Below are 14,619 nucleotides of genomic sequence, written 5' to 3' on the forward strand. Positions count from 1 at the left end.
CGCCATTAAAAGCCCAAGCCGCCGGCGTTCTTCCTCTTTTCCCCTTCCTGCTCGCCACCGGCCGACTCAACCCGCCGGTGAAATTCACCGCCGCCGCTGCACCTCCACCTGATAGCTTGTGCCTGCAGCTTCGTCTCGCCCCTGCGCCCGCTGTGCGCGCGCTCCCCTCCCTGGCCCACACACTCGTGCTCTCCCCGCCCCTCGCGCTGCTCTTCTCCGACGGCTCCACCTGTTCCGCCTCGATGGCTAGGCTCGCGGCCGTCCCGGCGCCGCCACCGACGCCGAGGAGGACGTGGGGCCCGCGCTTGCGGAAGGGAGGTGGAGCGCGAGGAGGCGGCGCCGGCGGAGGCGCTCGAGGCGCGCGGCAATGGCGTTGTAGGCGTGGAGGAGCGCGACGCCGGCGTCGAGGTTGCGGCGACCATAGCAGCGGACGCGTCGCGCTCGCCGGCGCCGGCGAGCGCGGGCCTCCGGTGCGGATCTCGGGCTCTGGTCGTCCGCTTCCTGTGGTGGGCCCTGCGTGGAGACGCAGAAGGACTGAGCGAAGACGCGTTTTTGGGTTCTGCCTCAGCTCCGACGCAAAATGGGTCATGGGTTTGCCTCCTCCGTTGGAGCGTGTTTTGTCCCGCAAAAACACTGTATACAAAGCATTTTTAGGTTTGGGTCACGTTATGCGTCTGCTATTGGAGTCAGTCTAATGTTTTGCTGTAAAACTTTTGCCATTCAAATTTTTAGCATTTGGTGTTTAGATGCATGGTAAAACTTTAGTCATGCAGACACAGCACGCGCTCTCAAGACGTTTTTTTCTTCAGTTTTGGTCCCTCAACTATCACCTAAAGCTCAGTTTCATATCTAAGCTTTCAAAATAATTGTTTCAATCTTAAAAGTTTACTTTTTGGCCTAGTTTCATTCTAGTACCTTCAAAGGTTTTCGAAAAAGTTCTAGTACCGTCAAAGTACCCTCTGTAGTCCCCAAGCGTTCTATCTTGGACTCAATTTCATCTACGAACAATCGTAGGTCCCGTTCGACTTGCTGAATCTTGACTAAAATTAGCTGAAAACACTGTTCTGGTTGAAATGTTGTGAGAGAATAATACTATTTCGCTGAAAAAAATAAGTCGAACAAGCCGGATATGGAGTAAACCGAATGGGGTCATATTGCATTTCATTCAATTCTTTCTCCAGGAGCTTCGGTCCCTTCAGTTTCGTAAATAAATAGCGCATTGAAACTTTTTTTAGCTTATCTTTATCTCTCATCCAATGTGGAACAACACACGATCGTACTTCATCAGTTCTAGCACCGCCCACAATTAGAGATGAAAAAATATTTAGATAAATTAAAACCATAAATACTGGATGGTCTAAAAACTCTTAACGACCATTAATAATTCTACTATTCTAAATGTTACCTTGTAATATACCGTTTGTATATATTCTGCTATATTGCTTTTGTGGGAGCAATTATAGCTGCTATGGACACTATTTAGTAACTTGAAAACACAATGATAAATTAGAACAACAGGTTCCTTAGCTATTTCTAGTGTCAGGCCATTTGCAAAAAAATAATAATATGTTTTTATCTAAGCTAAAAACTATTTAGTTATTAAAATGAAAAGATAAAATTATAGTTGAACACTATAATATTGGATCCATTGGATCTATATTTATGTTTATTTTAAAATATGAATATAAATATCGAAAGTGTGCTATTCAATTCGACAGCTAGAGACCACGCCAGGGATACTAGTATCTAGCGATGAACATCCACCTCAAACTGGAACTGACTAGGCGTGAGATCTAAATGTTCCACGGAGCCCAAGGATGAAATAATTTAGCCAAAAAGATGAGTTCAAGGACTAAAATGCACTCTGAGAGGCCATTAATGGAATTGAGTCTAAAATACAAAGTTTAAGAACAACAATCATTTTGATAGGTCACTTTGATAGTTCTAAGATGAGAAAATTTTGAGCTGACCAAAATGACAATTCCACCTCAAAAAATGTATTTGGCCCCGTTTAGATCTTTGGAATTGAATTTATTTTAATAGTCATAATTTATATATATATTAATTAAGCTAATATAGTTGTATATGGATTATATTTGTATATTATGGTTAGCTATACGGGAGAGATACTTATGTGTTGTATTTCTGCCATAGGAGAGTGAGTTGAAGAACATGTTATAAGTTGCAAAGTAGAAACATAGAATCATAATCTATATAATTAATTTCCATCTCCTACCCTATGAATTTAAGATAGACTCTTATGTGAACTTTGAAAAATGATGGAATATTAAATTTCAAGCCAAATAGCCTAATTTATTAAGTAGATTTAAATTTCTCCAAATAAAAGTATCCAACGGTTCCTTGTTCTAAGATGAAACTGAGTCCAAAAGAAAATTTTGAAAGCTGACCAAAACGACAATTCCACCTCAAAAAATCTATTATTTGCATGTGTTTGGTGACGAAGGTTGTTAGTTTGAAAGAAACTCGGGTGATTATTTTGATCATTTTGACGATCTGCTACAAACTGGTGGGAGCTAGATTGCTGGATCGTTACATTTGGTTATCTGCGTGCTTGAATTGCGTTGCTTTAATTTTATAGTCTAAAGCTCAAGCAAACAAGCCCTTTGTAGAAGTTATGATAGTGTAGTAAATCCTCATATTTCCAAGATAACACTCTCCCAGTACACTCATCTTAAATCTCAAAGCACCTGGTAGAATGGTTTCCTTTCTCGACCGTGCTAGTGCCCGGATGTTCGAATGCCCGCGTCGGGACGCCCACGCCTGCACTCCATCTCCCTCCGCGCACCTGCATCCCGCGCCCGCCTACGCAGGGCTCGTGCCGCCCGGCTGCACGTGGGGAGTCCCTGCTCGTCCCCCTCCGCTTTTTCACGCGCATGCACACGGCCAGCAACTGAAGTAGGTGACTACAGCAGGTGGCTACGCTAGCATCCAGAAGAGGGGGAGGGGCGGCGGATGCCCAGCCGGCACCAGGAGGAGGAGGAGACACCGAGGCGAAGGGGAGGCAACAGAAAAAGCGAAGACAGAGATGCAACACCCAATCTACTTTGAAACATCCGGATACAACACTTGCAACATACGTTTGAAGGAAGATAAAACACATGAAACATGTATCTGAAATACTAGCTGCAACACTAGATCTACTTTTAAAACATCTAGATGAAACACTTGCAACATACATACGAAACAGTTGAAACACTCGAAACATGGGTATGAAGCACTTGCAAAAAACACCTAAAAACACTTCATATGTGTGAAAACATATGCAACATCCAGATGAAACACTGACAAACATATGTCTGAAAAATGAGATGAAATATTTGCAACATACACTTGAAACATACGTGTATAGCCACTACAACATTTGTAACATTCTGATCTACTTTTACAACATCAAGATGAAACACTTGCAACATCCAGATAAAACATCTAAAACACTTGAAACATACTCTTGCAACATGGGCTTTGCTTGAACGAATGGAGGCATGCCGTCGCGGAGGTCGACGGTGGCACATGGACCATGCTGTGCGGCAGTGGCATGGGCAACTCGTCGACGGTGAAAGGTCCTAATGGCTAGAGAGGGGGGTGAATAACCTAATAAAATTTCTATAACAACACTTAACAAAATGGTTAGACAATTATGAGGCGAAGCAAGTGTTGCGCTAGCCTACTTAAAATGCAAGCCACCTACCACAATTCTAGTTAGATAGTATCTATCCACACAATAGCTATGACACTACCCTATGTTAGTGTGCTCTCAAAAGCTAACTAAAGAGCCACACCAATCAAGCAAACAAGCTCTCATGACTAGCTACACTAAAGAGCTTGACAACTAGTTTACGGTAAATGTAAAGAGAGTGATCAAGAGGGTTATACCGCCTTGTCGAGGAAGGAACCAATCAAGCACAAGGATGAATAACAATGAAGCCCAATCACCTTGGAATCAAATGATGAACACAATGATTTTTTATCGAGGTTCACTTGTTTGCCGGCAAGCTAGTCCTCGTTGTGGCGATTCACTCACTTGGAGGTTCACAAGCTAATTGGCTTCACACGCCAAACCCTCAATAGGGTGCTGCACAACCAACATAAGATGAGGATCACACAAGCCACGAGCAATCCACTAGAGTACCTTTTGGCTCTCCGCCGGGAAAAGGTCAAGAACCCCTCACAATCACCACGATCGGAGCCGGAGACAATCACCAACCTCTGCTCGACGATCCTCGTTGCTCCAAGCCGTCTAGGTGGCGGCAACCACCAAGAGTAACAAGCGAATCCCACAGCGAAACACGAACACCAAGTGCCTCTAGATGCAAACACTCAAGCAATGCACTTGGATTCTCTCCCAATCTCATAAAGATGATGAATCTATGATGGAGATGAGTGGGAGGGCTTTGGCTAAGCTCACAAGGTTGCTATGTCAATACAAATGGCCAAGAGGGTGAGCTTGAGCCGGCTATGGGGCTTAAATAGAAGCTCCACGAAATAGAGTCATTGTACCCCTTCACTGGGCACAATGCGGGGTGACCGGACGCTTCGGTCACGTGTTGCGTGTCACGTGTCCCTCTCTTTAAATACTATGCGCCCGATCTCAATGGTCAGAAGACAACCGGACACAGCAGCTAACAGTGATCGGACGCTGAACCCCCAGCATTCGGCCATTTCCAGTAAGCATCCAGAAACGATTTTTCCCGACCAGACGTGTCTGGTCATGCTTGACCGGACATAGCCAGGGTCCGGTCACATGGTGTCTTCCTCTGTGCTGCCATGTCAACATGACCGAACGTAGCCTTCCAGCATCCGGTCACTGAGCGACCCAGCGTCCGGTCATGAGACCAAAACGCACGCCCTCTGCTCCCACTGATCGGACACGTCGGTCCAACCGAGACCAGCGTCCGGTCACTTATAGTGGTCTCCGTCTTTTCTATCTAGGGCGCCGGTGGCACCGTCGGACCGTCCGCACTCTACGGGCAGACACTCCATCAGTGAAGTTCCTAACCCTTGCTCAAATGTGCCAACCACCAAGTGTATCACCTTGTGCACATGTGTTAGCATACTTTCACAAACATTTTCAAGGGTGTTAGCACTCCACTAGATCCTAAATACATGTGCAATGAGTTAGAGCATCTAGTGGCACTTTGATAACCGTATTTTGATACGAGTTTTACCCCTCTTAATAGTACGGCTATTAAACCTAAATATGATCACACTGTCTAAGTGTTTTGATCACCAAAACAAAATAGCTCCTACTATTTATACCTTTACCTTGAGCCTTTTGTTTTTCTCCTTCTTTTCAAGTCCAAGCACTTGATCATCACCATGGCATCACTATCATCATGTCATGATCTTCATTTGCTTCACCACTTGGAATGTGCTACCTATCTCATGATCACTTGATAAACTAGGTTAGCACTTAGGATTTCATCAATTCACCAAAACAAAACTAGAGCTTTCAATATCTCCTTTTTTGGTAATTGATTACAACCCTTTCATAAAGATATGAATTGAAAACTCAATTGAATCCATGTTGCTTGCCCAAGCATATTTACCATATGTAAAAGGATATGGACAAGTTTCATGACCCCAAATGGTAGCAATTGCTCCCCCTACATATGTGCTAAGAGTTTGGATAGTAGCTTGCACATATGCTTAGATAGGAATATAGAAGACGATGTCTACTAAATGATGCTAAGGTATAAAAGATGGACCTTTGAAGCGTGATACCAATCGGAGTGCACCATTATACCATCCTTAGCACCATGGTTAGCTTGATACCACTTGGAAACACTTGGAAATGAAATTATTTGATATCCTATGCATGCTAGTTTTTCATTTCATCATTCAAACCTACAACTAGCATACACCACACAAGCATGGATATTGAAATTTAAAAACTTGTGTCATGCAAGCAAACATATGAAATGCACATTCGAATGCACCATACAAGTCCATGAGCTTGCTCCCCCTACTTGTGTGCTCAAAATTTTAATTGATTTGTTTCCTTTGTCATATTTCTTCCCTTATGTCAAGTTCTCCCCCTATCACTTGTATCTTTATTTCTCTTCCCCTTTGTGTTGTCTTTTCACTATCTTTGTGCACTATTTCTCTCCCTTTGTCATCAATGACCACAAAGGCTTAAACTATAGATAGGTTGAGATTATCAATGTCAATCAATAGTGTGAGGATCATATTTCCAAATTTAGTTTTCAAATTTGGTCCAATCTAGATCATTTGTCAAAGATATTTAACTCGGTTTGATCCAAGGACAAGCTTCTTCACACCTCCAAATAAGGGTTATCTTGTACCATGTTGAGTTAAACACTTAGAGCTCATTTTCTATATTAAACACTAGGTTTATAAGCCCACAAACATGCCATATGCTACCACTAGATCAAAATAAGCATAGAAGCAATAGTGGTACCATATAATCATCAAATTCATTTGATTTTCATGAATGAGCCTATTAAATATGAAAGATGTCTAGATGTACTAGACATGTCCTTAGTAAGGATGTATGCCATGCCAATCAACTTTTACCTTGGATTGCTCGAAGGAGATGCATGTCATATAAGTGGAGGGTGCATCAACACATATTTGAGAAATCCAATATGTTCAACTCATTCCTTAGCTTGCAAAACCTTTTCTCATCCAATGGCTTGGTGAATATATCGGTAAGTTGATCTTCGGTGCCAACACTCTCAATGCAAATATCCTATTTTTGTTGGTGATCTCTTATGAAATGGTGGCGGACATCAATGTGCTTTTTTATTACATGTGAACCGGATTGTTGGTCAACTTGATTGCACTCTTATTGTCACATAGCAATGGCACTTTCTTGAACTTGATTCCAAAATCACTCAAAGTGGCCTTCATCCAAAGTACTTGTGCACAACAACTACCGGCGGATATGTATTCGGCTTCGGCGGTTGATAATGCAACACTATTTTGCTTCTTTGATGACCATGAAACAAGTGATCTTCCCAACAATTGACATGCGCCTGAGGTGCTCTTCCTTTCAACCTTGCATCCCGCATAATCCAAGTCGGAGTAAACCAACTAGCTCAAACTTTGCTCCTTTAGGATACCATAAACCAACATTTTGTGTATGCTTTAAGTACCTCAATATTCTCTTAGTAGCATTCAAATGACTTTCTCTTGGTGAGGCTTGAAATCTTGCACATATGCATACACTAAACATGACATCCGGCCTTGATGTGGTCACATAGAGTAGGCTTCCAATCATAGACCGATACAATTTTTGATCCACCATATTCCACTTGCATCACTATCCAAATTGCCATTTGTTTCCCATTGGTGTGCTAATGGTTGTACTATCATTCATGCCAAACTTCTTGATCATATCCTCAATATACTTGCCTTGACTCATAAATATACCATTCTTCAATTGCTTAATTGAAGACCAAGGAAGTAACTTAACTCTCTAATCATGAACATCTCAAACTCACTAGACATTATCTTTCTAAACTCATCACAAAAGTCTTGATTGGTTGATCCAAATATGATGTCATCAACATAGATTTGCAACACAAACAAGTCTTTTCCAATCTTCTTGATGAAAAGAGTGGTATCAACCTTACCCATTGTGAACCCTTTAGAGAGTAGGAAGTCCCTCAATCTCTCATACCATGCTCTAGGTGCTTGCTTCAAGCAATACAATGCCCTTCTTCAACTTGTACACATGGCCGGGCTTCTTGTCATCTTCAAAACTGGGAAGTTGCTCAACATATACTTCTTCATTAATGTAACCATTGAGAAATGCACTCTTAACATCCATTTGATAGAGCTTGATGTTGTGGGCACAAGCATAGGCTAGCAAGATTGCTTATTGCTTCCAATCTAGCAACGGGGGCATATGTTTCTCCAAAGTCAAGACCTTCAACTTGTGTATAGCCTTGAGCTACCAATCTTGCTTTGTTCCTTACTACTATCCCATCTTGCATCTTGCTTGTTTCTAAAGACTATTTGGTTCCAATTATATTTGTGTCCCTTGTTTCTCTACTAATTCCCATACTTGATTTCTTGTGAAGTTATTCAATTCTATCATGCATAGCATTTACCCAATCTAACATCCTTCAATGCTTCATCTATCTTCTTTGGTTCAATGGATGACACAAATGAAATGCTCACAAAATGAAGCCAAATCTTGATCTAGTTGCACAACCTCTAGAAATATCACCAATGATAGTGTCCAATGGATGATCACTTGCAACATTGGTTGGTTGGAGGATTAGAACTTGATTGCTTGCCACTTGCTTGATCATTAGGTTTGAGATGATGTACTAGCCACTTGATCTTGTTCATTATCATGAGATCCACTTGAACTAGCTTGATTTGTACCATCTTGCTCATTTGAGTTAGAGAGCACTTGTACTTGATCATCTTCATCATCATTCACTTGCTAGGCCTCAATTCACCAATATTCAGTTTTATGGTATTTGAAAGTATGAATGTCTCTAACATCTTCCAAGTTCTCATTCTTACTTGTGAACCCTTGGTTTCATCAAATTCACATCATGAACTTTCTCAAGAGTAACCACTATCCAAATTCCAACTCTATATGGCTCTGCTTGTAGTGAATAACCAAGTAGGAATTATTCATTATATTCTTGTCAAACTTGCCCAATCTAGTGCCTTCTTTAAGATATAGCATTTGCAACCAAAGACCCAAAAATATGCAATATTGGGTTTTCTACCATTCAGAGCTCATATGGTGTCTTTCTTTCAATGGGTGACATAGAGATCTGCCTTCCCTTTAAAATGCTTGCCTTTCTTTCTTACGGGTGATTTGTAGGGAAGAAATCGACGATGGCCAAGGTACACGACCTTTTGACATTTTTTCAAGAATACACCTCTAATATCACCGAAGCAGTGTGTGCATACATTATATCCCTTGTTGACTGTCCTGAAAGATTACTTAGAGCAGGCCAATCATTGATTATTACGAACAACAATGCTCGCAGATCAAAGTGTTCCTGTTGTACTCATCCCACACACGTACACCTTCTTTATTCCACAAAATGAGAATGTTCATCAATAAGTGGTCTCAGGTAACACAACGATGTCAATTGCCAGGTTGCTTCGGGCCTTGGATGCGCACAGGCATCATAATGAACTTCGCTTCATGCATAAACAAGGAGGAATGTTGTAGATACTTAGAGTAACAGGCCAAGTGCTATGACTACTGTTCTGCTCTCCAAAAGGATTGATACCATCTGTACTTAAAGCAAACCTTAAGTTTCTTGCGTCATTTGCAAACTCCGGGAATTCCTCTGTCGATTGCTCTCCACTGGGACCCATCAGCAGGGTGTCTCAACATATTGTCTACCTTACGGTCTTCTTTGTGCCATCGTAACAATTTTGCATGTTCTTTGTTTCTGAACAGACGTTTCCAAGCGTGGTATTATAGGAGCATACCACATAACCTTGGCAGGATTTTCTTACGCGGACGTTCGCCCCTCAACATCACCAGGGTCATCTCGCCTGATCTTTATACCGCGAAGCATGGAACTACCGGGCCTGCATCTAATTTCTCCATTAATCTTTTGCCACGGTTATAGGATGCAGTTCATTAGGACATGCATGTATCTTCTCTATTTCTAGCCCCTAGGACAGGAACAACTTGTTTTGCTTCGTAGGTAGTGGCGGGCAATTCATTGTCCTCCAGAAGCACCTCTTTTTTGAATTTTTAGTAATAACTCTCCAAATCCCTTGTCAGATACACCATCTTTGCCTTCCATTGCAGGCCAATTCTAGTGTGGTTCCCACTTTTTCTGCCCTGCATCACAAGTGGGTACAACAATTTCTTGTGATCTTCTAGCATCTGCTCGAACTGATCTTCTCCTTTTCACTCTTCCACATTCTCTTTGTGCATCACGAATGACCCTGACAAAGATCATCATGCCGGCTCATCTTCTACGGCTACCTCTTTTTCAGCTTCTCCCATTGCAGTAGTATCATTGAAGCACGCACCATCAGGTAATAATATCATTGTCGTCCCATTGTTCTTCCTTCACCTTCTTCCATTACAACACCGGTTTCTCCGTGCTTTGTCCAAACAAATATAGTTTGGCATGAAACCCGACTTGAACAAGGTGAATGAAGAGTCCTGCGCAAGGATATTCCACCGTTTTTCTTACATATGGCACATGGGCAGCACATGAAACCGTTCGCGTTGTTTGCCTCGGCCGCACGTAACAAAGACATGCACGCCGTCAATGAACCTCTTGGGCAGCGGCGATCAGCATATACATCAAATGACGGCTCATCTGCATTATATGACATAAATATCATATAAAAACCTAGATCATAATTAATTATTTTATACAACATGCGTGCCACCACAAAAGATACAAATTTATGAAAGCATCGCTAACAATGTAGACAATCCCAACTACCACTAAAGAAACTAAAGCTAAAATACATTTCAGGAGCACAAGGATTTCGCGGACCCAATCTCACTACTAAAACAGACAGATCCCCTGATTGTGCAACATCTTTGGGCTTCTTCGGCCTGGATCACTGCCTCATTAGCCGCCGTATCTGTTCTGTTGTGCAAGATATTTTTGCACGAGTTCAACATACTCTTCCTCCCAGTAGAAGCCTGAACATCGTCCACTGCCATCCCACTGGAAATTTAAACAAAAAATTAGAACTTTAATCACAACCATCATGAAAATAGGTATAAACTAACCATAATCATTAAATACAATAAATAACTCACATTGCGATCCGGACACTTGTTAGAAGATACGATCCTTGTTGGGACCCTCCTTCTTCACTCGGTACTCCATCACCAATCTTAGTCTCATCACGACACTTGCCGCATGGAATGAGAGGAAGGCCCGGCTAAGTCGCTTTGGAAACCTATGAGAGGCGCGGACCCGGAAGCAGTAGTTGCCATCTACTCCTCTATACTCATTTTTAATACACTATAAATTTCCTTTATAAACAAATAAAATTAACAAACTATAAAATTATCTAGCTCCTCCTTAACGTCGTTAACGTCGGCAGGAGAACATGCTCGCCGAAATGAACACGGTCCACTAGTTCAATAGTACGGATTTTCTATTAATTTCTAACTATTTTCTAAGTTTTTCATTTCATAAAAAGTTAAAATAAAAAGTACGGTGATTGACAGACTACTGCGACGATATTCGGGACCATGTGAATAAATAATCATCCGTACTAGTTGAACTTGCTTACGTGATCATCTCGGCGAGCATTTCTCCACCGGACGGCACCGTACTTGGTCAAGGAAGAGCTCCGATTCTACGAGGAAGGGAACACGGTCTCCCACGACCGTTGTCGCTCTCCCTCGTAGAATCAAAGCTCCTCATTGATGTCCGTTACCAGCTCGACAGGAGAACATGCTTGCCGAGCTGAACATGGTCCGCAAGTTCAACTAGTACGGATTTTCTATAATTTTTCTAACTATTTTCTAAGTTTTTATTTATATATACTATGTTTAGGTACGGTGATGTGACAGACTACTGCGACTGATATCGGGGACATGTGAATAAATAACCATCCGTATAGTTGACCTTGCTTACGTGATCAGCTCGGCGAGCATTTCTCCACTGGACGGCACCGTACTTGGTCAAGGAAGCAGCTCCGATTCTACGAGGAAGGGAACACGGTCTTCCACGACCGTTGTCGCTCTCCCTCGTAGAATCAAAGCTCCTCCTTAACGTCCGTTACCGCTCGGCAGAGGAGAACATCCTCGCCGACCTAAACACGGTCCGCAAGTTCAACTAGTAAGGATTTGCTATAATTTTCTAACTATTTTCTAACTTTATATTATATATACTTTAACCTTCTTTCATGTAAATATGCAAGCTTGAAGTGATTTTGAGCTCAAATTGCTTACAAATGAAAAAACCACAATAAAGAACCATAATATATATAGTGAACAAAATGGCATAAGAAAATGGTAAAAAATGAGAGTATGAGATTAGTAACCTTTACAACTGAAGAATCGACGGAGGAATCGAAGAAATCGACGGAGGAATCGAAGAATGGATGGAGGAACAATGGAGGGCGGGAGAAGGAAAGCAAGAACACTACTGCAGTGAGCTTCAAAATGTGCTGAGCTCGGGCTCGGGGAGGAAGGAGGAGGCGGCCGATTTATAAAAGGAGAACATTTAGTCCCGGTTGATGGATCCAACCGAGACTAAAGGTAACTTTCCAACCCCAGGCGCAGCCACGGTCCGGGAGTAGACCTTTACTCCCGGTTGGAGCCACCAACCGGGAGTAAAAGTATACCTTAGTCCCGGTTGGTGGCTCCAACCGGGACTAAAGGTCCCTGCCACCTCTGTCTGGCGCAGTAGTAGCCGTTGGGCAGGACCTTTAGTCTCGGTTGGATCCACCAACCGGGACTAAAGGTATATCTAGTCCCGGGCGCAAAAAATCCCGGGACTAGAGCCCATTTTAGCCGAGGATTAAAGGTCTGTTTCTCTACTAGTGAGCTCATACGAACTTAAAAATAAAAATAAAAATGAAGTAACCTAACATGCTAGTGTATAAAATGGGTAAGTATATATAGACACATGAATCATAAGAAAATGTGTGAGTTTAGCTCTTCATTTAGAGCTAGTTTACATTCTCTCGCAATCTTGCCAAATAAAACATTCTACGAGCTAGCTACTTCAACACAATTGGAGTTGCCATTGCCCATCTAGCTCTCTCTCTCTTTCTCTCCCTTGTCCCTTGATCTAATCCAGAATTCTAGAGACAACCATTATGTTCTTCTCTGTAGTAACACACGTATATATTTTCTAATTAGGCTTATAGATAAGAAATTATGGTTACAGCCCCGTGTGGTGTGTGGTTAATAACAAAGTGCTAATGTGTAGGAAACGATGGTCGGCAGTCACCAACACTACGTCATGGGATCGTCAGTAGTTCACCAGTCACTACTTCACTAGATGGGCAAAGGTAACCACCAAAAACTTCAGTCTAGCAAAGGTCATCGAGAGTGTAGAACAGTAGATCGATGCAGAGCTGACAGCAACTACAGGGCTGACGAGTGAGAAATGTGTATGACCGACCGATCGGTGGATCAATGCAAGCCACTGCTGGTTGCCAACATTGTGAAAAGGAAGCAGGCAGGCACTCGACAGTTATTACCAAAGATTGGAGGGCAATTTTATCTGCCACTCCGTAACTACCAACAGCTCCTTCACAAGCTTGCAATAACTGGTCAACAGTCTCACGGTCCTGGGAAACCCGCCGGTGCCAGCAGCATCTTCGCAACACGTTTGACGACAGGAGCGCGTATTCGTTGACAGGGGGTGATTAGATGTCTCTGAATGGCAAAACTTTTGCCTCTAAGACCGTCTCCAACGGTCCGGACGCAAAAACAAGAGGCATTCGATGTTTTGGGTCGCCCACAGCTAAAGGGTTACAGACCCAAAACTTCACTTCTCCAACGAGCGACACAAACGAGAAGCCGAGCGCCGCCCGCCTCACCACATCGGGCCACTCCTCGCCGTCCTGCACGCGCCGCCACGGACCCGCCTCGCATGAGATGGAGTTGGTGACTCCTCCCGCTTCGTCATCGCCATTAAAAGCCCAAGCGCCGGCGTTCTTCCTCTTTTCCCCTTCCTGCTCGCCACCGGCCGACTCAACCCGCCGGTGAAATTCACCGCCGCCGCTGCACCTCCACCTGATAGCTTGTGCCTGCAGCTTCGTCTCGCCCCTGCGCCCGCTGTGCGCGCGCTCCCCTCCCTGGCCCACACACTCGTGCTCTCCCCGCCCCTCGCGCTGCTCTTCTCCGACGGCTCCACCTGTTCCGCCTCGATGGCTAGGCTCGCGGCCGTCCCGGCGCCGCCACCGACGCCGAGGAGGACGTGGGGCCCGCGCTTGCGGAAGGGAGGTGGAGCGCGAGGGATGGCGGCGCCGGCGGAGGCGCTCGAGGCGCGCGGCAATGGCGTTGTAGGCGTGGAGGAGCGCGACGCCGGCGTCGAGGTTGCGGCGACCATAGCAGCGGACGCGTCGCGCTCGCCGGCGCCGGCGAGCGCGGGCCTCCGGTGCGGATCTCGGGCTCTGGTCGTCCGCTTTCCTGTGGTGGGCCCTGCGTGGAGACGCAGAAGGACTGAGCGAAGACGCGTTTTTGGGTTCTGCCTCAGCTCCGACGCAAAATGGGTCATGGGTTTGCCTCCTCCGTTGGAGCGTGTTTTGTCCCGCAAAACACTGTATACAAAGCATTTTTAGGTTTGGGTCACGTTATGCGTCTGCTATTGGAGTCAGTCTAATGTTTTGCTTGTAAAACTTTTGCCATTCAAATTTTTAGCATTTGGTGTTTAGATGCATGGTAAAACTTTAGTCATGCAGACACAGCACGCGCTCTCAAGACGTTTTTTTCTTCAGTTTTGGTCCCTCAACTATCACCTAAAGCTCAGTTTCATATCTAAGCTTTCAAAATAATTGTTTCAATCTTAAAAGTTTACTTTTTGGCCTAGTTTCATTCTAGTACCTTCAAAGGTTTTCGAAAAAGTTCTAGTACCGTCAAAGTACCCTCTGTAGTCCCCAAGCGTTCTATCTTGGACTCAATTTCATCTACGAACAATCGTAGGTCCCGTT

The 14,619-nt window shown here is 43.7% G+C and overlaps 1 protein-coding gene across 1 annotated transcript; it reads right to left on the reverse strand.

The window, feature by feature from the left end:
- Window positions 1-5: 5 nt before the first annotated feature.
- On the reverse strand, window positions 6-14,186 carry LOC136488997 (uncharacterized). Its single transcript, XM_066485756.1, has 2 exons — window positions 13,507-14,186; window positions 6-513 (listed from the first exon to the last, which is right to left on the reverse strand). Exons 1-2 carry the CDS (start codon window positions 14,184-14,186, stop codon window positions 6-8), a joined length of 1,188 nt encoding a protein of 395 aa, XP_066341853.1.
- Between the last annotated feature and the right edge of the window lie 433 nt (window positions 14,187-14,619).

This window comes from Miscanthus floridulus, chromosome 10 (genome assembly GCF_019320115.1).
Source record: "Miscanthus floridulus cultivar M001 chromosome 10, ASM1932011v1, whole genome shotgun sequence".
Taxonomy (NCBI): Eukaryota; Viridiplantae; Streptophyta; class Magnoliopsida; order Poales; family Poaceae; genus Miscanthus; species Miscanthus floridulus.